The sequence below is a fragment of the Lampetra fluviatilis genome, unplaced genomic scaffold (assembly GCF_964198595.1).
Source record: "Lampetra fluviatilis unplaced genomic scaffold, kcLamFluv1.1 SCAFFOLD_271, whole genome shotgun sequence".
Taxonomy (NCBI): Eukaryota; Metazoa; Chordata; class Hyperoartia; order Petromyzontiformes; family Petromyzontidae; genus Lampetra; species Lampetra fluviatilis.
In genome coordinates this window covers 53,946-78,141 of record NW_027621309.1, presented here as the reverse complement: position 1 = coordinate 78,141, position 24,196 = coordinate 53,946, and the positions used below count along the sequence as shown (strand labels likewise).

Genomic DNA, 24,196 nt, shown 5'->3' with positions numbered 1-24,196 from the left:
CTGTCTCTCTCTGTCTCTCTCTGTCTCTCTGTGGGTCTCTCAGTCTCTCTCAGTGTCTCTCTGTGTGTCTCAGTGTCTCTCTGTGTGTCTCAATGTGTCTCTCTGTCTCTGTGTGTCTCCCCACAGAGTGTCCCGGAGTCCCCGTGTCTCTCCGCTTGCTCGAGTGCCACCACCGCGAGGTCCACGTCTCTCTGTGTCTCTGTGTGTGTCTCTTAGTGTCTCTGTGTCTCTGTGTCTCTCTGTGTGTGTCTCTCTGTCTCTGTGTCTCTCCCCACAGAGTGTCCCGGTGTCCCCGTGTCTCTCCGCTTGCTCGAGTGACACCACCGCGAGGTCCACGTCTCTCTGTCTCTCGGTGTCTCTGTGTGTCTCAGTGTGTCTCTCTGTGTGTGTCTCTCTGTCTCTGTGTGTGTCTCTCTGTCTCTGTGTGTCTACCCACAGAGTGTCCCGGAGTCCCCGTGTCTCTCCGCTTGCTCGAGTGCCACCACCGCGAGGTCCACGTCTCTCTGTCTCTCTGTGTGTGTCTCTTAGTGTCTCTGTGTCTCTCTGTGTGTGTCTCTCTGTCTCTGTGTGTCTCTCCCCACAGAGTGCCCCGGTGTCCCCGTGTCTCTCCGCGTGTTGGAGTCTCACCACCACGAGGTCCACGTCTCTCTGTGTCTCTGTGTGTGTCTCTTAGTGTCTCTGTGTCTCTCTGTGTGTGTCTCTCTGTCTCTGTGTGTCTCTCCCCACAGAGTGCCCCGGTGTCCCCGTGTCTCTCCGCGTGTTGGAGTCTCACCACCACGAGGTCCACGTCTCTCTGTGTCTCTGTGTGTGTCTCTTAGTGTCTCTGTGTCTCTCTGTGTGTGTCTCTCTGTCTGCGTCTCTCCCCACAGAGTGCCCCGGTGTCCCCGTGTCTCTCCGCGTGTTGGAGTCTCACCACCACGAGGTCCACGTGGCCTTCGAGCCGCCCGCCTGGGACGGGGGGGTGCCCCTCGTCGCCACCGCCGCCCGCTGGAGAGGCCTGGACCGCCCCCCTATCACAGGGGCCCTGGGCTACCACGGGGACCCCCCCAAGGGAGTGGGAGGAGTCAGCCAAGAGGGGGCGTGGTCACGTGGAGTGGGAGGAGTCAGCCAAGAGGGGGCGGGGTCACGTGGAGTGGGAGGAGTCAGCCAAGAGGGGGCGGGGTCACGTGGAGTGGGAGGAGTCAGCCAAGAGGGGGCGGGGTCACGTGGAGTGGGAGGAGTCAGCCAAGAGGGGGCGGGGTCACGTGGGGTGGGAGGAGTCAGCGAGGGGGAGGAGTCACGTGGGGTGGGAGGAGTCAACGAGGGGGTGGGGTCACGTGGGGTGGGAGGAGTCAGCCAAGAGGGGGCGGGGTCACGTGGAGTGGGAGGAGTCAGCCAAGAGGGGGCGTGGTCACGTGGGGTGGGAGGAGTCAATGAGGGGGTGGGGTCACGTGGGTTGGGAGGAGTCAGCCAAGAGGGGGCGGGGTCACGTGGGGTGGGAGGAGTCAGTGAGGGGGCGGGGTCACGTGGGGTGGGCGGAGTCAGCCAAGAGGGGGCGGGGTCACGTGGAGTGGGAGGAGTCAGCCAAGAGGGGGTGGGGTCACGTGGGGTGGGCGGAGTCAGCCAAGAGGGGGCGGGGTCACGTTGGAGCTCGGGGTCACAGGGGTCACAGGGGTCATCGTGGGATCAGCAGCAGGAGGATGATGACCCAGTCTGGAGCACGAGGAGCTTCAACTCCACGGAGAGTGAGTGGTGGGACAGCGGTTAGCGCACTGTGTGTGTGTAGGGAGTGGTGGGACAGCGGTTAGCGCACTGTGTGTGTGAGTGGTGGGACAGCGGTTAGCGCACTGTGTGTGTGTGGGGAGTGGTGGGACAGCGGTTAGCGCACTGTGTGTGTGTAGGGAGTGGTGGGACAGCGGTTAGCGCACTGTGTGTGTGAGTGGTGGGACAGCGGTTAGCGCACTGTGTGTGTGTGGGGAGTGGTGGGACAGCGGTTAGCGCACTGTGTGTGTGTGGGGAGTGGTGGGACAGCGGTTAGCGCACTGTGTGTGTGTAGGGAGTGGTGGGACAGCGGTTAGCGCACTGTGTGTGTGAGTGGTGGGACAGCGGTTAGCGCACTGTGTGTGTGTGGGGAGTGGTGGGACAGCGGTTAGCGCACTGTGTGTGTGTGGGGAGTGGTGGGACAGCGGTTAGCGCACTGTGTGTGGGAGTGGTGGGACAGCGGTTAGCGCACTGTGTGTGTGAGTGGTGGGACAGCGGTTAGCGCACTGTGTGTGGGAGTGGTGGGACAGCGGTTAGCGCACTGTGTGTGTGAGTGGTGGGACAGCGGTTAGCGCACTGTGTGTGTGAGTGGTGGGACAGCGGTTAGCGCACTGTGTGTGGGAGTGGTGGGACAGCGGTTAGCGCACTGTGTGTGTGAGTGGTGGGACAGCGGTTAGCGCACTGTGTGTGTGAGTGGTGGGACAGCGGTTAGCGCACTGTGTGTGTGAGTGGTGGGACAGCGGTTAGCGCACTGTGTGTGTGAGTGGTGGGACAGCGGTTAGCGCACTGTGTGTGTGAGTGGTGGGACAGCGGTTAGCGCACTGTGTGTGTGAGTGGTGGGACAGCGGTTAGCGCACTGTGTGTGGGAGTGGTGGGACAGCGGTTAGCGCACTGTGTGTGTGTGGGGAGTGGTGGTGCAGCGGTTAGCGCACTGTGTGTGTGTGAGGAGTGGTGGGACAGCGGTTAGCGCACTGTGTGTGTGAGTGGTGGGACAGCGGTTAGCGCACTGTGTGTGTGTGGGGAGTGGTGGGACAGCGGTTAGCGCACTGTGTGTGTGAGTGGTGGGACAGCGGTTAGCGCACTGTGTGTGTGAGTGGTGGGACAGCGGTTAGCGCACTGTGTGTGTGAGTGGTGGGACAGCGGTTAGCGCACTGTGTGTGTGAGTGGTGGGACAGCGGTTAGCGCACTGTGTGTGTGAGTGGTGGGACAGCGGTTAGCGCACTGTGTGTGTGAGTGGTGGGACAGCGGTTAGCGCACTGTGTGTGTGAGTGGTGGGACAGCGGTTAGCGCACTGTGTGTGTGAGTGGTGGGACAGCGGTTAGCGCACTGTGTGTGTGAGTGGTGGGACAGCGGTTAGCGCACTGTGTGTGTGAGTGGTGGGACAGCGGTTAGCGCACTGTGTGTGTGAGTGGTGGGACAGCGGTTAGCGCACTGTGTGTGGGAGTGGTGGGACAGCGGTTAGCGCACTGTGTGTGGGAGTGGTGGGACAGCGGTTAGCGCACTGTGTGTGTGAGTGGTGGGACAGCGGTTAGCGCACTGTGTGTGGGAGTGGTGGGACAGCGGTTAGCGCACTGTGTGTGGGAGTGGTGGGACAGCGGTTAGCGCACTGTGTGTGTGAGTGGTGGGACAGCGGTTAGCGCACTGTGTGTGGGAGTGGTGGGACAGCGGTTAGCGCACTGTGTGTGTGAGTGGTGGGACAGCGGTTAGCGCACTGTGTGTGGGAGTGGTGGGACAGCGGTTAGCGCACTGTGTGTGGGAGTGGTGGGACAGCGGTAAGCGCACTGTGTGTGTGAGTGGTGGGACAGCGGTTAGCGCACTGTGTGTGGGAGTGGTGGGACAGCGGTTAGCGCACTGTGTGTGGGAGTGGTGGGACAGCGGTTAGCGCACTGTGTGTGTGAGTGGTGGGACAGCGGTTAGCGCACTGTGTGTGGGAGTGGTGGGACAGCGGTTAGCGCACTGTGTGTGTGAGTGGTGGGACAGCGGTTAGCGCACTGTGTGTGGGAGTGGTGGGACAGCGGTTAGCGCACTGTGTGTGGGAGTGGTGGGACAGCGGTTAGCGCACTGTGTGTGTGAGTGGTGGGACAGCGGTTAGCGCACTGTGTGTGGGAGTGGTGGGACAGCGGTTAGCGCACTGTGTGTGGGAGTGGTGGGACAGCGGTTAGCGCACTGTGTGTGGGAGTGGTGGGACAGCGGTTAGCGCACTGTGTGTGGGAGTGGTGGGACAGCGGTTAGCGCACTGTGTGTGGGAGTGGTGGGACAGCGGTTAGCGCACTGTGTGTGGGAGTGGTGGGACAGCGGTTAGCGCACTGTGTGTGGGAGTGGTGGGACAGCGGTTAGCGCACTGTGTGTGTGAGTGGTGGGACAGCGGTTAGCGCACTGTGTGTGGGAGTGGTGGGACAGCGGTTAGCGCACTGTGTGTGGGAGTGGTGGGACAGCGGTTAGCGCACTGTGTGTGTGAGTGGTGGGACAGCGGTTAGCGCACTGTGTGTGTGAGTGGTGGGACAGCGGTTAGCGCACTGTGTGTGTGAGTGGTGGGACAGCGGTTAGCGCACTGTGTGTGTGAGTGGTGGGACAGCGGTTAGCGCACTGTGTGTGTGTGGGGAGTGGTGGGACAGCGGTTAGCGCACTGTGTGTGTGAGTGGTGGGACAGCGGTTAGCGCACTGTGTGTGTGAGTGGTGGGACAGCGGTTAGCGCACTGTGTGTGTGAGTGGTGGGACAGCGGTTAGCGCACTGTGTGTGTGAGTGGTGGGACAGCGGTTAGCGCACTGTGTGTGTGAGTGGTGGGACAGCGGTTAGCGCACTGTGTGTGTGAGTGGTGGGACAGCGGTTAGCGCACTGTGTGTGTGAGTGGTGGGACAGCGGTTAGCGCACTGTGTGTGTGAGTGGTGGGACAGCGGTTAGCGCACTGTGTGTGTGAGTGGTGGGACAGCGGTTAGCGCACTGTGTGTGTGAGTGGTGGGACAGCGGTTAGCGCACTGTGTGTGTGTGGGGAGTGGTGGGACAGCGGTTAGCGCACTGTGTGTGTGTGGGGAGTGGTGGGACAGCGGTTAGCGCACTGTGTGTGGGAGTGGTGGGACAGCGGTTAGCGCACTGTGTGTGTGAGTGGTGGGACAGCGGTTAGCGCACTGTGTGTGTGAGTGGTGGGACAGCGGTTAGCGCACTGTGTGTGTGAGTGGTGGGACAGCGGTTAGCGCACTGTGTGTGTGAGTGGTGGGACAGCGGTTAGCGCACTGTGTGTGTGAGTGGTGGGACAGCGGTTAGCGCACTGTGTGTGTGAGTGGTGGGACAGCGGTTAGCGCACTGTGTGTGTGAGTGGTGGGACAGCGGTTAGCGCACTGTGTGTGTGTGGGGAGTGGTGGGACAGCGGTTAGCGCACTGTGTGTGTGTGTGGGGAGTGGTGGGACAGCGGTTAGCGCACTGTGTGTGTGTGGGGAGTGGTGGGACAGCGGTTAGCACACTGTGTGTGTGTGATTGGGGAGTGGTGGGACAGCGGTTAGCGCATTGTGTGTGTGAGTGGTGGGACAGCGGTTAGCGCACTGTGTGTGTGAGTGGTGGGACAGCGGTTAGCGCACTGTGTGTGTGAGTGGTGGGACAGCGGTTAGCGCACTGTGTGTGTGAGTGGTGGGACAGCGGTTAGCGCACTGTGTGTGTGAGTGGTGGGACAGCGGTTAGCGCACTGTGTGTGTGAGTGGTGGGACAGCGGTTAGCGCACTGTGTGTGTGAGTGGTGGGACAGCGGTTAGCGCACTGTGTGTGTGAGTGGTGGGACAGCGGTTAGCGCACTGTGTGTGTGAGTGGTGGGACAGCGGTTAGCGCACTGTGTGTGTGAGTGGTGGGACAGCGGTTAGCGCACTGTGTGTGTGAGTGGTGGGACAGCGGTTAGCGCACTGTGTGTGTGAGTGGTGGGACAGCGGTTAGCGCACTGTGTGTGTGAGTGGTGGGACAGCGGTTAGCGCACTGTGTGTGTGAGTGGTGGGACAGCGGTTAGCGCACTGTGTGTGGGAGTGGTGGGACAGCGGTTAGCGCACTGTGTGTGTGAGTGGTGGGACAGCGGTTAGCGCACTGTGTGTGTGTGTGGGGAGTGGTGGGACAGCGGTTAGCGCACTGTGTGTGTGTGTGGGGAGTGGTGGGACAGCGGTTAGCGCACTGTGTGTGTGGGGAGTGGTGGGACAGCGGTTAGCGCACTGTGTGTGTGTGTGTGGGGAGTGGTGGGACAGCGGTTAGCGCACTGTGTGTGTGTGGGGAGTGGTGGGACAGCGGTTAGCGCACTGTGTGTGTGTGTGTGGGGAGTGGTGGGACAGCGGTTAGCGCACTGTGTGTGTGTGGGGAGTGGTGGGACAGCGGTTAGCGCACTGTGTGTGAGTGGGGAGTGGTGGGACAGCGGTTAGCGCACTGTGTGTGTGTGGGGAGTGGTGGGACAGCGGTTAGCGCACTGTGTGTGTGTGGGGAGTGGTGGGACAGCGGTTAGCGCACTGTGTGTGAGTGGGGAGTGGTGGGACAGCGGTTAGCGCACTGTGTGTGTGTGGGGAGTGGTGGGACAGCGGTTAGCGCACTGTGTGTGTGTGGGGAGTGGTGGGACAGCGGTTAGCGCACTGTGTGTGAGTGGGGAGTGGTGGGACAGCGGTTAGCGCACTGTGTGTGTGTGTGGGGAGTGGTGGGACAGCGGTTAGCGCACTGTGTGTGTGTGGGGAGTGGTGGGACAGCGGTTAGCGCACTGTGTGTGTGTGGGGAGTGGTGGGACAGCGGTTAGCGCACTGTGTGTGTGTGTGTGGGGAGTGGTGGGACAGCGGTTAGCGCACTGTGTGTGTGTGGGGAGTGGTGGTGCAGCGGTTAGCGCACTGTGTGTGTGTGAGTGGGGAGTGGTGGGACAGCGGTTAGCGCACTGTGTGTGTGTGTGTGGGGAGTGGTGGGACAGCGGTTAGCGCACTGTGTGTGTGTGTGTGGGGAGTGGTGGGACAGCGGTTAGCGCACTGTGTGTGTGTGTGTGGGGAGTGGTGGGACAGCGGTTAGCGCACTGTGTGTGTGTGAGTGGTGGGACAGCGGTTAGCGCACTGTGTGTGTGTGAGTGGGGGGAGTGGTGGGACAGCGGTTAGCACACTGTGTGTGTGAGTGGTGGGACAGCGGTTAGGCACGGCGTCGTTTTCAACACCGTCAACATCACCACCATCACCACCACCACTATGATCATCATCATAATCACCACAACAACAACAACCGCCATTCGCCACTAAGTGGCGGTGACGTCACCACGACGCTTGTGCCAGGCCAAGTGCACCTTGAGGCTGCCACGTGAAGTGTCGAACGCCCGCTGGCAGGAGGTCACGGGGCAGACCCAGCAGGTGCCACGGGTCGACTGACCGAGATGACCGAGATGACTGGCTGATGCACCACCTGTGCCCCCTACTGTGCCAACTTGCTGTGCTTTAGCCACCCGGCGCTCCGCTCGTTGTTGTGAGCGTCGCTCCTCCGCCCTCCGTTGTTGTTGGAGGGCGACTGCCTCCAACTGCCCAGTAGCGTCCTTCACGAGCCTCCTCCACTGAGGCCGATCTTGACACCGCTGGTACCAGTCATCGGCAAGTCCACTCAGCTCCACGTCCTCCTGTACCACATCACTCCATCTCTTCTCTAGCCCGTGTCACCCACCCACCCACTCACCAACCCACCCACCCACTCACCAACCCACCCACTCACCCACTCACCCACTCACCCACCCACCCACCCACTCACCAACCCACCCACCCACTCAGCCACCCACCCACCCACCCACTCACCAACCCACCCACCCACTCACCAACCCACCCACCCACCCACTGACCAACCCACCCACCCATCACTCCATCTCTTCTCTAGCCCGTGCCGCGCCTGTTTAGCCCCCTCGATCCGGCCGAACAGAAGCTGTTTGGGCATGCGGTGGCTGGGCATGCGGGCTACATGACCCAGCCAACGCAGCCTTGCCTGCCGGAGGAGCTCACTGATGGGACTTTGCCCAGATCTTTCAAGGATTTGTGAGCTCCTCACACAATCCAGCCTGCAGATTAAACCCAGGATGGGTTACGCAACCGATGAAAAGATATTGCCGCTCGACTGATTCGAAGTGAGACCTCTGCTGATAAACTGGAGCCGGTCATGAGCACACTGCCCAGGTATGGGAAACTCTCCACTCTCTCCACAACTTCCCCATCACCGATTGGGAGTTGTGGGGGTGGAGTGTCCGATGGTACAAAATACCCAGGCAGGTGCTTAGTTTTGGTGGGGCTGATGGTAAGGCCCCACCTCTTAATGGCAAGTTCCAGGTTCAGCAGCAGCGTCTCCAACTCCTCCTCTGAATGAGCAGCTATTACCAAATCATCGGCATACATAACGTGGTTGACCAATAGGGAGCCATCCCTTGACCGCACCCGGGCGTCGATCAGCCTCCCATTGTATCTGGTCAAAATGGAAATTCCTCCGGTATAGCCACCAAAGGCTTCACGAACTACGTGGTCGAAAAATAGGTTCAATAATGTGGGAGCCAGAGGACATCCCTGTCACACCCCAAGGTGAACAGGAAAAGGCTCTGACTCCCGGCCACGTAGTCTAACCCGGGCCCGCTCACCATCATGAAGGTTCTTAATGATCGTGAGCAGAGGGTCAGGGACTCCGAAAGCACGAAGAACAACCCAGAGCCCAGGCCTACTGATGGTATCATAGGCCTTGACCAGGTCAATGAAGCAGAGATGTAGGTCTTGTTGGAATTCCCTACACCTCTGCTGTAGCAAATGGTCAGAAAACATGGCATCTGTGCAGGACCGCCCTTTCCTGAAACCGCATTGGGGCTCCGCAAGCCTCTCCTCAGCGTGCCTGGCAAGGAGATGTTGAATAATCCTTGCCAGGACCTTTCCCGGCCTCACACTGAGGAGTGAGATGCCCCTGTAGTTGTTACAGTCTGTGCGGTCCCCCTTCTTAAAGAGGGGGACCACCAGGGCATCCTTCCAATCCTGCGGAACCCGTCCAGTGGTCCAGACTGTTGTTATGATGTCATATAGGGCAGTCTGTGCACAAACGCCACCCTCCCTCAGCATTTCGCTTGGGAGATCATCTCTGCTCGGTGCCTTTCCTGGTCTCAGACTCCGGATCGCCTTCAGTACTTCCTCAACAGATGGCACCTCAGCCAGCCACTCACAGGGGGTGACTTCTTCCTCCAATATTTGAGGCACCGCAGCCTCAGCAGGGTCGGCGAGTGTGTGGGTGAGAGTGTGGTTGGGTGTGTGGGTGGGTGAGTGTGTGAGTGAGGGTGTGTGGGTGGGTGAGTGTGTGGGTGAGTGTGTGGGTGAGTGTGGGTGGGTGTGTGGGTGGGTGAGTGTGTGGGTGAGTGTGTGTGAGTGGGTGAGTGTGGGTGGGTGAGTGTGTGGGTGAGTGTGTGGGTGAGTGTGTGAAGGGGTGAGTGTGTGAGTCGGCGAGTGAGTGAGTGTGTGTGAGTGGGTGAGTGTGGGTGGGTGAGTGTGTGGGTGAGTGTGGGTGGGTGAGTGTTATGTCACGTAGGGCAGTCTGTGCACAAACGCCACCCTCCCTCAGCATTTCGCTTGGGAGATCATCTCTGCCCCGGTGCCTTTCCTTGTGTCTCAAACTCTGGATCGCCTTCAGAACTTCCTCAACAGATGGCACCTCAGCCAGCCACTCACAGGGGGTGACTGCTTCTTCCAATATTGAGAAATCTTTTCCCTTGGGAGATCATCTCTGCCCGGTGCCTTTCCTGGTCTCGGAGACTCTGGATCGCCTTCAGAACTTCCTCAACAGATGGCACCTCAGCCAGCCACTCACAGGGGGTGACTGCTTCTTCCAATATTGAGAAATCTTTTCCCTTGGGAGATCATCTCGGCCCGGTGTCTTTCCTTGTGTCTCGGAGACTCTGGATCGCCTTCAGAACTTCCTCTACAGATGGCACCTCAGCCAGCCACTCACAGGGGGTGACTGCTTCTTCCAATATTGAGAAATCTTTTCGCTTGGGAGATCATCTCTGCCCCGATGCCTTTCCTGGTCTCAGACTCTGGATCGCCTTCAGTATTTCCTCTACAGATGGCACCTCAGCCAGCCACTCACAGGGGGTGACTGCTTCTTCCAATATTGAGAAATTTTTTCCCTTGGGAGATCATCTCTGCCCCGGTGTCTTTCCTTGTGTCTCAGACTCTGGATCGCCTTCAGTATTTCCTCTACAGATGGCACCTCAGCCAGCCACTCACAGGGGGTGACTGCTTCTTCCAATATTGAGAAATCTTTTCCCTTGGGAGATCATCTCTGCCCCGGTGCCTTTCCTTGTGTCTCAGACTCTGGATCGCCTTCAGAACTTCCTCAACAGATGGCACCTCAGCCAGCCACTCACAGGGGGTGACTGCTTCTTCCAATATTGAGAAATCTTTTCCCTTGGGAGATCATCTCTGCCCCGGTGCCTTTCCTTGTGTCTCAGACTCTGGATCGCCTTCAGAACTTCCTCAACAGATGGCACCTCAGCCAGCCACTCACAGGGGGTGACTGCTTCTTCCAATATTGAGAAATCTTTTCCCTTGGGAGATCATCTCTGCCCCGGTGCCTTTCCTTGTGTCTCGGAGACTCTGGATCGCCTTCAGAACTTCCTCAACAGATGGCACCTCAGCCAGCCACTCACAGGGGGTGACTGCTTCTTCCAATATTGAGAAATCTTTTCCCTTGGGAGATCATCTCTGCCCCGGTGCCTTTCCTTGTGTCTCAGACTCTGGATCGCCTTCAGAACTTCCTCAACAGGTGGCACCTCAGCCAGCCACTCACAGGGGGTGACTGCTTCTTCCAATATTGAGAAATCTTTTCCCTTGGGAGATTTCGCTTGGGAGATCATCTCTGCCCCGGTGTCTTTCCTTGTGTCTCAGACTCTGGATCGCCTTCAGAACTTCCTCAACAGATGGCACCTCAGCCAGCCACTCACTGGGGGTGACTGCTTCTTCCAATATTGAGAAATCTTTTCCCTTGGGAGATCATCTCTGCCCCGGTGCCTTTCCTTGTGTCTCAGACTCTGGATCGCCTTCAGTACTTCCTCAACAGATGGCACCTCAGCCAGCCACTCACAGGGGGTGACTGCTTCTTCCAATATTGAGAAATCTTTTCGCTTGGGAGATTTCGCTTGGGAGATCGTCTCTGCCCGGTCCCTTTCCTTGTGTCTCAGACTCTGGATCGCCTTCAGAACTTCCTCAACAGATGGCACCTCAGCCAGCCACTCACAGGGGGTGACTGCTTCTTCCAATATTGAGAAATCTTTTCGCTTGGGAGATTTCGCTTGGGAGATCATCTCTGCCCCGATGCCTTTCCTTGTGTCTCAGACTCTGGATCGCCTTCAGAACTTCCTCAACAGATGGCACCTCAGCCAGCCACTCACAGGGGGTGACTGCTTCTTCCAATATTGAGAAATCTTTTCGCTTGGGAGATTTCGCTTGGGAGATCATCTCTGCCCCGATGCCTTTCCTTGTGTCTCAGACTCTGGATCGCCTTCAGAACTTCCTCAACAGATGGCACCTCAGCCAGCCACTCACAGGGGGTGACTGCTTCTTCCAATATTGAGAAATATTTTCCCTTGGGAGATTTCGGTTGGGAGATCGTCTCTGCCCGGTGCCTTTCCTGGTCTCGGAGACTCTGGATCGCCTTCAGAACTTCCTCAACAGATGGCACCTCAGCCAGCCACTCACAGGGGGTGACTGCTTCTTCCAATATTGAGAAATCTTTTCCCTTGGGAGATCATCTCTGCCCCGGTGTCTTTCCTTGTGTCTCAGACTCTGGATCGCCTTCAGAACTTCCTCAACAGATGGCACCTCAGCCAGCCACTCACAGGGGGTGACTGCTTCTTCCAATATTGAGAAATCTTTTCCCTTGGGAGATCATCTCTGCCCCGGTGTCTTTCCTTGTGTCTCAGACTCTGGATCGCCTTCAGAACTTCCTCAACAGATGGCACCTCAGCCAGCCACTCACTGGGGGTGACTGCTTCTTCCAATATTGAGAAATCTTTTCCCTTGGGAGATCATCTCTGCCCCGGTGCCTTTCCTTGTGTCTCTGAGACTCTGGATCGCCTTCAGAACTTCCTCAACAGATGGCACCTCATCCAGCCACTCACAGGGGGTGACTGCTTCTTCCAATATTGAGAAATCTTTTCCCTTGGGAGATTTCGCTTGGGAGATCATCTCGGCCCGGTGTCTTTCCTTGTGTCTCAGACTCTGGATCGCCTTCAGAACTTCCTCTACAGATGGCACCTCAGCCAGCCACTCACAGGGGGTGACTGCTTCTTCCAATATTGAGAAATCTTTTCCCTTGGGAGATCATCTCTGCCCCGGTGCCTTTCCTTGTGTCTCAGACTCTGGATCGCCTTCAGAACTTCCTCAACAGATGGCACCTCAGCCAGCCACTCACAGGGGGTGACTGCTTCTTCCAATATTGAGAAATCTTTTCCCTTGGGAGATCATCTCTGCCCCGGTGCCTTTCCTTGTGTCTCAGACTCTGGATCGCCTTCAGAACTTCCTCAACAGATGGCACCTCAGCCAGCCATTCACAGGGGGTGACTGCTTCTTCCAATATTGAGAAATCTTTTCCCTTGGGAGATCATCTCTGCCCCGGTGCCTTTCCTTGTGTCTCAGACTCTGGATCGCCTTCAGAACTTCCTCAACAGATGGCACCTCAGCCAGCCACTCACAGGGGGTGACTGCTTCTTCCAATATTGAGAAATCTTTTCCCTTGGGAGATCATCTCTGCCCCGGTGCCTTTCCTTGTGTCTCAGACTCTGGATCGCCTTCAGAACTTCCTCAACAGATGGCACCTCAGCCAGCCACTCACAGGGGGTGACTGCTTCTTCCAATATTGAGAAATCTTTTCCCTTGGGAGATCATCTCTGCCCCGGTGCCTTTCCTTGTGTCTCAAACTCTGGATCGCCTTCAGAACTTCCTCTACAGATGGCACCTCATCCAGCCACTCACAGGGGGTGACTGCTTCTTCCAATATTGAGAAATCTTTTCCCTTGGGAGATCATCTCTGCCCCGGTGTCTTTCCTTGTGTCTCAGACTCTGGATCGCCTTCAGAACTTCCTCTACAGATGGCACCTCATCCAGCCACTCACAGGGGGTGACTGCTTCTTCCAATATTGAGAAATCTTTTCCCTTGGGAGATTTCGCTTGGGAGATCATCTCGGCCCGGTGTCTTTCCTTGTGTCTCAGACTCTGGATCGCCTTCAGAACTTCCTCAACAGATGGCACCTCAGCCAGCCACTCACAGGGGGTGACTGCTTCTTCCAATATTGAGAAATCTTTTCCCTTGGGAGATCATCTCTGCCCCGGTGCCTTTCCTTGTGTCTCAGACTCTGGATCGCCTTCAGAACTTCCTCAACAGATGGCACCTCAGCCAGCCACTCACAGGGGGTGACTGCTTCTTCCAATATTGAGAAATCTTTTCCCTTGGGAGATCATCTCTGCCCCGGTGCCTTTCCTTGTGTCTCAAACTCTGGATCGCCTTCAGAACTTCCTCTACAGATGGCACCTCATCCAGCCACTCACAGGGGGTGACTGCTTCTTCCAATATTGAGAAATCTTTTCCCTTGGGAGATCATCTCTGCCCCGGTGTCTTTCCTTGTGTCTCAGACTCTGGATCGCCTTCAGAACTTCCTCTACAGATGGCACCTCATCCAGCCACTCACAGGGGGTGACTGCTTCTTCCAATATTGAGAAATCTTTTCCCTTGGGAGATTTCGCTTGGGAGATCATCTCGGCCCGGTGTCTTTCCTTGTGTCTCAGACTCTGGATCGCCTTCAGAACTTCCTCAACAGATGGCACCTCAGCCAGCCACTCACAGGGGGTGACTGCTTCTTCCAATATTGAGAAATCTTTTCCCTTGGGAGATCATCTCTGCCCCGGTGCCTTTCCTTGTGTCTCAGACTCTGGATCGCCTTCAGAACTTCCTCAACAGATGGCACCTCAGCCAGCCACTCACAGGGGGTGACTGCTTCTTCCAATATTGAGAAATCTTTTCCCTTGGGAGATCATCTCTGCCCCGGTGCCTTTCCTTGTGTCTCAAACTCTGGATCGCCTTCAGAACTTCCTCTACAGATGGCACCTCATCCAGCCACTCACAGGGGGTGACTGCTTCTTCCAATATTGAGAAATATTTTCCCTTGGGAGATTTCGCTTGGGAGATCGTCTCTGCCCGGTGCCTTTCCTGGTCTCGGAGACTCTGGATCGCCTTCAGAACTTCCTCAACAGATGGCACCTCAGCCAGCCACTCACAGGGGGTGACTGCTTCTTCCAATATTGAGAAATCTTTTCCTTTGGGAGATCATCTCGGCCCGGTGTCTTTCCTTGTGTCTCGGAGACTCTGGATCGCCTTCAGAACTTCCTCTACAGATGGCACCTCAGCCAGCCACTCACAGGGGGTGACTGCTTCTTCCAATATTGAGAAATCTTTTCCCTTGGGAGATCATCTCTGCCCCGGTGCCTTTCCTTGTGTCTCAGACTCTGGATCGCCTTCAGTACTTCCTCAACAGATGGCACCTCAGCCAGCCACTCACAGGGGGTGACTGCTTCTTCCAATATTGAGAAATCTTTTCCCTTGGGAGATTTCGCTTGGGAGATCATCTCGGCCCGGTGTCTTTCCTTGTGTCTCAGACTCTGGATCGCCTTCAGAACTTCCTCAACAGATGGCACATCAGCCAGCCACTCACAGGGGGTGACTGCTTCTTCCAATATTGAGAAATCTTTTCCTTTGGTAGATTTCGCTTGGGAGATCGTCTCTGCCCGGTGCCTTTCCTGGTCTCGGAGACTCTGGATCGCCTTCAGAACTTCCTCAACAGGTGGCACCTCAGCCAGCCACTCACAGGGGGTGACTGCTTCTTCCAATATTGAGAAATCTTTTCGCTTGGGAGATCATCTCGGCCCGGTGTCTTTCCTTGTGTCTCAGACTCTGGATCGCCTTCAGTACTTCCTCTACAGATGGCACCTCAGCCAGCCACTCACAGGGGGTGACTGCTTCTTCCAATATTGAGAAATCTTTTCCCTTGGGAGATCGTCTCTGCCCGGTGCCTTTCCTGGTCTCGGAGACTCTGGATCGCCTTCAGTACTTCCTCTACAGATGGCACCTCAGCCAGCCACTCACAGGGGGTGACTGCTTCTTCCAATATTGAGAAATCTTTTCCCTTGGGAGATTTCGCTTGGGAGATCGTCTCTGCCCCGGTGTCTTTCCTTGTGTCTCAGACTCTGGATCGCCTTCAGAACTTCCTCAACAGATGGCACCTCAGCCAGCCACTCACAGGGGGTGACTGCTTCTTCCAATATTGAGAAATCTTTTCCCTTGGGAGATCATCTCTGCCCCGGTGCCTTTCCTTGTGTCTCAGACTCTGGATCGCCTTCAGAACTTCCTCAACAGATGGCACCTCAGCCAGCCACTCACAGGGGGTGACTGCTTCTTCCAATATTGAGAAATCTTTTCCCTTGGGAGATCATCTCTGCCCCGGTGTCTTTCCTTGTGTCTCAGACTCTGGATCGCCTTCAGAACTTCCTCAACAGATGGCACCTCGGCCAGCCACTCACAGGGGGTGACTGCTTCTTCCAATATTGAGAAATCTTTTCGCTTGGGAGATCATCTCTGCCCCGGTGCCTTTCCTTGTGTCTCAGACTCTGGATCGCCTTCAGAACTTCCTCAACAGATGGCACCTCAGCCAGCCACTCACTGGGGGTGACTGCTTCTTCCAATATTGAGAAATCTTTTCGCTTGGGAGATCATCTCGGCCCGGTGTCTTTCCTTGTGTCTCAGACTCTGGATCGCCTTCAGAACTTCCTCAACAGATGGCACCTCAGCCAGCCACTCACTGGGGGTGACTGCTTCTTCCAATATTGAGAAATCTTTTCGCTTGGGAGATCATCTCGGCCCGGTGTCTTTCCTTGTGTCTCAGACTCTGGATCGCCTTCAGAACTTCCTCAACAGGTGGCACCTCAGCCAGCCACTCACAGGGGGTGACTGCTTCCTCCAATATTGGAGGCACCATCATCATCATCACCACAACCACCATCACGACCACCATTAGCGCCAACTCTCTCTCTCTCTTTTAGCCTCTGTCTCTCTGTCTGTCTTTGTCTCTCTGTGTCTCTCTCTGTCTCTCTCTGTGTGTCTGTCTCTCTCTGTCTCTCTGTGTCTCTCTCTGTGTCTGACTCTCTCTCTCTCTGTGTCTGTCTCTCTCTGTCTCTCTGTCTCTCTCTCTGTGTGTCTGTCTGTCTCTGTCTCTCTGTGTCTGTCTCTCTCTGTCTCTCTCTGTGTCTGTCTCTCTCTGTCTCTCTGTCTCTCTCTCTGTGTGTCTGTCTCTCTCTGTCTCTCTGTGTCTGTCTCTCTCTGTCTCTCTGTCTCTCTCTCTGTGTGTCTGTCTGTCTCTGTCTCTCTCTCTCTCTGTCTCTCTGTGTCTCTCTCTGTGTCTTTCTCTGTCTCTCTCACTCTGTCTGTCTTTGTCTCTCTCTGTCTCTCTGTGTCTGTCTCTCTGTCTCTCTCTCTCTGTGTCTCTCTCTCTCTCTCTGTCTCTCTCTGTCTCTCTGTGTCTCTGTGTCTGTCTCTCTGTGTCTGTCTCTCTCTGTCTCTCTCTGTCTCTCTGTCTCTCTCTGTCTGACTCTCTCTGTCTGACTCTCTGTCTGACTCTCCCTGCGTCTGTCTCTCTCTGTCCCTCTCTGTCTGTCTCTCTCTGTCTCTCTCTGTCTCTCTCTCTCTCTCTGCCTCTCTCTGACTCTCTGTGTCTGTCTCTCTGTCTCTCTCTGCGTCTGTCTCTCTCGGTCTCTCTGTCTCTCTGTCTCTCTCTGTCTGTCTCTCTCTGTCTCTCTCTGCGTCTGTCTCTCTCTGTCTCTCTCTGTCTCTCTGTCTCTCTCTCTCTCTGTCTCTCTCTGTCTCTCTCTGACTCTCTCTGTGTCTCTCTCTCTCTCTGTCTCTCTGACTCTCTCTGTGTCTCTCTCTCTCTCTGTCTCTCTGTCTCTGTGTCTGTCTCTCTCTGTGTCTCTCTGTCTCTCTCTGTCTCTCTGTCTCTCTCTGTCTGTCTCTGTCTGTCTCTCTCTGTCTCTCTCTGACTCTGTCTGTCTCTCTCTGTCTCTCTCTGTCACTCTCTCTCTGTCTCTTTCTCTCTCTCTGACTCTCTCTGACTCTCTCTGTGTCTCTCTGTCTCTGTCTCTGTGTGTCTGTCTCTGTGTCTCTCTCTCTCTCTGTCTCTGTCTCTCTGACTCTCTCTGTCTCTCTGTCTCTCTCTGTGTCTGTAGCTCTGCTGGTCATAACGGGTCTGGAGTCGAACTCGTCCTATGAGCTGCAACTTGCGATGGGGAACGCAGCAGTCTGCTGGGGAAACTACAGTCACCCGGTCCGCTTCACGACTCGTACCGAACGTGAGACACTCACTCACTCACTCAGACACTCACTCAGACACTCACTCACTCAGAGACTCACTCACTCAGAGACTCACTCACTCACTCAGACACTCACTCACTCACTCAGAGACTCACTCACTCAGACACTCACTCAGAGACTCACTCACTCAGACACTCACTCACTCACTCAGAGACTCACTCACTCACTCAGACACTCACTCACTCAGACACTCACTCACTCAGACACTCACTCACTCACTCAGACACTCACTCAGAGACTCACTCAGAGACTCACTCACTCACTCAGACACTCACTCACTCACTCAGACACTCACTCACTCAGACACTCACTCAGAGACTCACTCACTCAGAGACTCACTCACTCACTCAGAGACTCACTCACTCACTCAGAGACTCACTCACTCACTCAGACACTCACTCACTCACTCAGACACTCACTCACTCAGAGACTCACTCACTCAGACACTCACTCACTCACTCAGAGACTCACTCACTCACTCAGACACTCACTCACTCACTCAGACACTCACTCACTCAGACACTCACTCAGAGACTCACTCACTCAGAGACTCACTCACTCACTCAGACACTCACTCACTCACTCAGACACTCACCCAGAGACTCACCCAGAGACTCACCCAGACACTCACTCACTCACTCAGACACTCACTCACTCACTCAGAGACTCACTCACTCACTCAGACACTCACTCACTCAGACACTCACTCACTCAGACACTCACTCACTCAGACACTCACTCACTCAGACACTCACTCAGAGACTCACTCACTCAGAGACTCACTCACTCACTCAGACACTCACTCACTCACTCAGACACTCACCCAGAGACTCACCCAGAGACTCACCCAGACACTCACTCACTCACTCAGACACTCACTCACTCACTCAGAGACTCACTCACTCACTCAGACACTCACTCACTCACTCAGACACTCACTCACTCAGACACTCACTCACTCAGACACTCACTCACTCAGACACTCACTCAGACACTCACTCACTCACTCAGACACTCACTCACTCAGACACTCACTCACTCAGACACTCACTCACTCAGACACTCACTCACTCACTCAGACACTCACTCACTCAGACACTCACTCACTCAGAGACTCACTCACTCACTCAGACACTCACTCACTCACTCAGAGTCTCACTCACTCACTCAGACACTCACTCACTCACTCACTCAGACACTCACTCACTCACTCAGACACTCACTCACTCACTCAGACACTCACTCACTCAGACACTCACTCACTCAGAGACTCACTCACTCACTCAGACACTCACTCACTCAGACACTCACTCACTCAGAGACTCACTCACTCACTCAGACACTCACTCACTCACTCAGACACTCACTCACTCACTCAGACACTCACTCACTCACTCAGACACTCACTCACTCAGACAATCACTCACTCAGAGACTCACTCACTCACTCAGACACTCACTCACTCACTCAGAGACTCACTCACTCACTCAGACACTCACTCACTCACTCAGACACTCGCTCACTCACTCAGACACTCACTCACTCACTCAGAGACTCACTCACTCAGACACTCACTCACTCAGAGACTCACTCACTCACTCAGACACTCACTCACTCACTCAGAGACTCACTCACTCACTCAGACACTCACTCACTCAGACACTCACTCACTCACTCAGAGACTCACTCACTCAGACACTCACTCACTCAGAGACTCACTCACTCACTCAGACACTCACTCACTCACTCAGACACTCACTCACTCAGACACTCACTCACTCACTCAGAGACTCACTCAGAGACTCACTCACTCACTCAGACACTCACTCACTCAGACACTCACTCACTCACTCAGACACTCACTCACTCACTCAGACACTCACTCACTCACTCAGACACTCACTCACTCACTCATACACTCACTCACTCACTCAGACACTCACTCACTCACTCAGAGACTCACTCACTCACTCAGACACTCACTCACTCAGACACTCACTCACTCACTCAGACACTCACTCACTCACTCAGAGACTCACTCACTCAGACACTCACTCACTCACTCAGACACTCACTCACTCACTCAGAGACTCACTCACTCACTCAGAGACTCACTCACTCAGACACTCACTCACTCACTCAGACACTCACTCACTCACTCAGACACTCACCCAGAGACTCACCCAGAGACTCACCCAGACACTCACTCACTCACTCAGACACTCACTCACTCACTCAGACACTCACTCACTCACTCAGACACTCACCCAGAGACTCACCCAGAGACTCACCCAGACACTCACTCACTCACTCAGACACTCACTCACTCAGACACTCACTCACTCAGACACTCACTCACTCACTCAGACACTCACTCACTCACTCAGACACTCACTCACTCACTCACTCAGACACTCACTCACTCAGACACTCACTCACTCAGAGACTCACTCACTCACTCAGACACTCACTCACTCACTCAGAGACTCACTCACTCACTCAGACACTCACTCACTCACTCAGACACTCACTCACTCACTCAGAGACTCACTCACTCAGACACTCACTCACTCACTCACTCACTCAGACACTCACTCACTCACTCAGACACTCACTCACTCAGAGACTCACTCACTCACTCAGACACTCACTCACTCACTCAGACACTCACTCACTCACTCAGAGACTCACTCACTCACTCAGAGACTCACTCACTCAGACACTCACTCACTCAGACACTCACTCAGACACTCACTCACTCAGAGACTCACTCACTCACTCAGACACTCACTCACTCACTCAGACACTCACTCACTCAGACACTCACTCACTCACTCAGACACTCACTCACTCACTCAGACACTCACTCACTCACTCAGACACTCACTCACTCACTCAGACACTCACTCACTCAGACACTCACTCACTCACTCAGACACTCACTCACTCAGAGACTCACTCACTCACTCAGACACTCACTCACTCACTCAGACACTCACTCACTCACTCAGACACTCACTCACTCACTCAGACACTCACTCACTCAGACACTCACTCAGAGACTCAGACACTCACTCACTCACTCACCCAGAGACTCACTCACTCAGACACTCACTCACTCACTCAGACACTCACTCACTCACTCACTCAGACACTCACTCACTCACTCAGACACTCACCCACTCAGACACTCACTCACTCACTCAGACACTCACTCACTCACTCAGAGACTCACTCACTCAGACACTCACTCACTCAGACACTCACTCACTCACTCAGAGACTCACTCACTCACTCAGACACTCACTCACTCACTCAGACACTCACTCACTCAGACACTCACTCACTCACTCAGACACTCACTCACTCACTCAGAGACTCACTCACTCACTCAGACACTCACTCACTCACTCAGACACTCACTCACTCACTCAGAGACTCACTCACTCACTCAGAGACTCACTCACTCAGAGACTCACTCACTCACTCAGACACTCACTCACTCACTCAGACACTCACTCACTCAGACACTCACTCACTCACTCAGAGACTCACTCACTCACTCAGAGACTCACTCACTCACTCAGAGACTCACTCACTCAGACACTCACTCACTCACTCAGAGACTCACTCACTCAGAGACTCACTCACTCACTCAGACACTCACTCACTCACTCACTCAGACACTCACTCACTCACTCAGACACTCACTCACTCACTCAGACACTCACTCACTCAGACACTCACTCACTCAGACACTCACTCAGACACTCACTCACTCACCCAGAGACTCACTCACTCAGACACTCACTCACTCACTCAGACACTCACTCACTCAGACACTCACTCACTCACTCAGACACTAAACTCACTCACTCAGACACTCACTCACTCACTCAGACACTCACTCACTCACTCAGACACTCACTCACTCACTCAGAGACTCACTCACTCACTCAGACACTCACTCACTCACTCAGACACTCACTCACTCACTCAGAGACTCACTCACTCACTCAGAGACTCACTCACTCACTCAGACACTCACTCACTCACTCAGACACTCACTCACTCACTCAGAGACTCGCTCACTCACTCAGACACTCACTCACTCACTCAGACACTCACTCACTCAGACACTCACTCACTCAGACACTCACTCACTCAGACACTCACTCACTCAGACACTCACTCACTCAGACACTCACTCACTCACTCAGACACTCACCCAGAGACTCACCCAGAGACTCACCCAGACACTCACTCACTCACTCAGACACTCACTCACTCACTCAGACACTCACTCACTAAGACACTCACTCACTCAGACACTCACTCACTCACTCAGACACTCACTCACTCACTCAGAGACTCACTCACTCACTCAGAGACTCACTCACTCAGACACTCACTCACTCAGACACTCACTCAGACACTCACTCACTCAGAGACTCACTCACTCACTCAGACACTCACTCACTCACTCAGACACTCACTCACTCAGACACTCACTCACTCACTCAGACACTCACTCACTCACTCAGACACTCACTCACTCAGAGACTCACTCACTCACTCAGACACTCACTCACTCACTCAGACACTCACTCACTCACTCAGACACTCACTCACTCACTCAGACACTCACTCACTCAGACACTCACTCAGAGACTCAGACACTCACTCACTCACTCACCCAGAGACTCACTCACTCAGACACTCACTCACTCACTCAGACACTCACTCACTCACTCACTCAGACACTCACTCACTCACTCAGACACTCACCCACTCAGACACTCACTCACTCACTCAGACACTCACTCACTCACTCAGAGACTCACTCACTCAGACACTCACTCACTCAGACACTCACTCACTCACTCAGAGACTCACTCACTCACTCAGACACTCACTCACTCACTCAGACACTCACTCACTCAGACACTCACTCACTCACTCAGACACTCACTCACTCACTCAGAGACTCACTCACTCACTCAGACACTCACTCACTCACTCAGACACTCACTCACTCACTCAGAGACTCACTCACTCACTCAGAGACTCACTCACTCAGAGACTCACTCACTCACTCAGACACTCACTCACTCACTCAGACACTCACTCACTCACTCAGACACTCACTCACTCACTCAGAGACTCACTCACTCACTCAGAGACTCACTCACTCACTCAGAGACTCACTCACTCAGACACTCACTCACTCACTCAGAGACTCACTCACTCAGAGACTCACTCACTCACTCAGACACTCACTCACTCACTCAGACACTCACTCACTCACTCAGACACTCACTCACTCACTCAGACACTCACTCACTCAGACACTCACTCACTCAGACACTCACTCAGACACTCACTCACTCACCCAGAGACTCACTCACTCAGACACTCACTCACTCACTCAGACACTCACTCACTCAGACACTCACTCACTCACTCAGACACTAAACTCACTCACTCAGACACTCACTCACTCACTCAGACACTCACTCACTCACTCAGACACTCACTCACTCACTCAGAGACTCACTCACTCACTCAGACACTCACTCACTCACTCAGACACTCACTCACTCACTCAGAGACTCACTCACTCACTCAGAGACTCACTCACTCACTCAGACACTCACTCACTCACTCAGACACTCACTCACTCACTCAGAGACTCGCTCACTCACTCAGACACTCACTCACTCACTCAGACACTCACTCACTCAGACACTCACTCACTCAGACACTCACTCACTCAGACACTCACTCACTCAGACACTCACTCACTCAGACACTCACTCACTCACTCAGACACTCACCCAGAGACTCACCCAGAGACTCACCCAGACACTCACTCACTCACTCAGACACTCACTCACTCACTCAGACACTCACTCACTAAGACACTCACTCACTCAGACACTCACTCACTCAGAGACTCACTCAGAGACTCACTCAGAGACTCACTCAGAGACTCACTCAGAGACTCACTCAGAGACTCACTCAGAGACTCACTCACTCAGACACCCCCCACTGTCACATTTACTTCAGCTTTGTTTGATTTTCGTTTGCTTTTTCAGATTAAATTTAATTTGTTTATAATTTACCTCCCCGTGTCTCTCCCTCCCCGTGTCTCTCCCTCCCTGTGTCTATCTCCCCGTGTCTATCTCCCCGTGTCTCTCTCCCCGTGTCTCTCTCCCCGTGTCTCCCCCCGTGTTTCCCTCCCCGTGTCTCTCTCTCCCCGTGTCTCTCTCTCCCCGTGTCTCTCTTCCCGCGTCTCTCTCCCCGCGTCTCTCTCCCCGCGTCTCTCTCCCCGTGTCTCTCTCTCCCCGTGTCTCCCTCCCCGTGTCTCTCCCCGTGTCTCTCTCCCCGTGTCTCTCTCTCTCCCCGTGTCTCTCCCTCCCCGTGTCTCTCTCCCCGTGTCTCTCTCCGTGTCTCTCTCCCCGTGTTTCTCCCCCGTGTCTCTCTCCCGTGTCTTTCCCCCCGTCTCTCCCCGTGTCTCTCCCCCCGTGTCTCCCCCGTGTCTCTCTCCCCGTGTCTCTCTCCCCGTGTCTCTCTCCCCGTGTCTCTCTCTCCGTGTCTCCCCCCGTGTCTCTCTCCCCGTGTCTCTCTCTCTCCGTGTCTCTCTCCCCGTGTCTCTCTCCCCGTGTCTCTCTCCCCGTGTCTCTCTCCCCGTGTCTCTCCCTCCCCGTGTCTCCCTCCCCGTGTCTCTCTCCCCGTGTCTCTCTCCGTGTCTCTCTCCCGGTGTCTCTCTCTCCCCGTGTCTCTCCCCGTGTCTCTCTCCCCGTGTCTATCTCCCCGTGTCTCTCCCCGTGTCTCTCTCTCCCGGTGTCTCTCTTTCTCCCCGTGTCTCTTTCCCCGTGTCTCTCTCCCCGTGTCTCTCTCCCACATCCACCATCTCCTCCACAGAAGGTAAAATCATCTCCCCCCCCCCGCCCTCGATCCCATTCTGAACGTTTCTCTTTTGGTTGAAGAATCAAATCCTCGCGACTTCATCTTTTTCGCGACTTGCCACGATTTCGTGTCCCTCTGG

The 24,196-nt window shown here is 55.1% G+C and overlaps 1 protein-coding gene across 1 annotated transcript in view; it reads left to right on the top strand.

The window, feature by feature from the left end:
• The window catches only part of LOC144955069 (neural cell adhesion molecule 1-like), a 72,496-nt gene that overhangs the window by 26,417 nt on the left and 21,883 nt on the right, over window positions 1-24,196 (top strand). Inside the window, exons 8-10 of the mRNA XM_078885417.1 lie at window positions 870-1,161; window positions 1,525-1,724; window positions 17,001-17,123. Of these exons, the coding sequence (XP_078741543.1) occupies window positions 870-1,161; window positions 1,525-1,724; window positions 17,001-17,123 (615 nt within the window). The remainder of the gene's footprint in view (window positions 1-869; window positions 1,162-1,524; window positions 1,725-17,000; window positions 17,124-24,196) is intronic.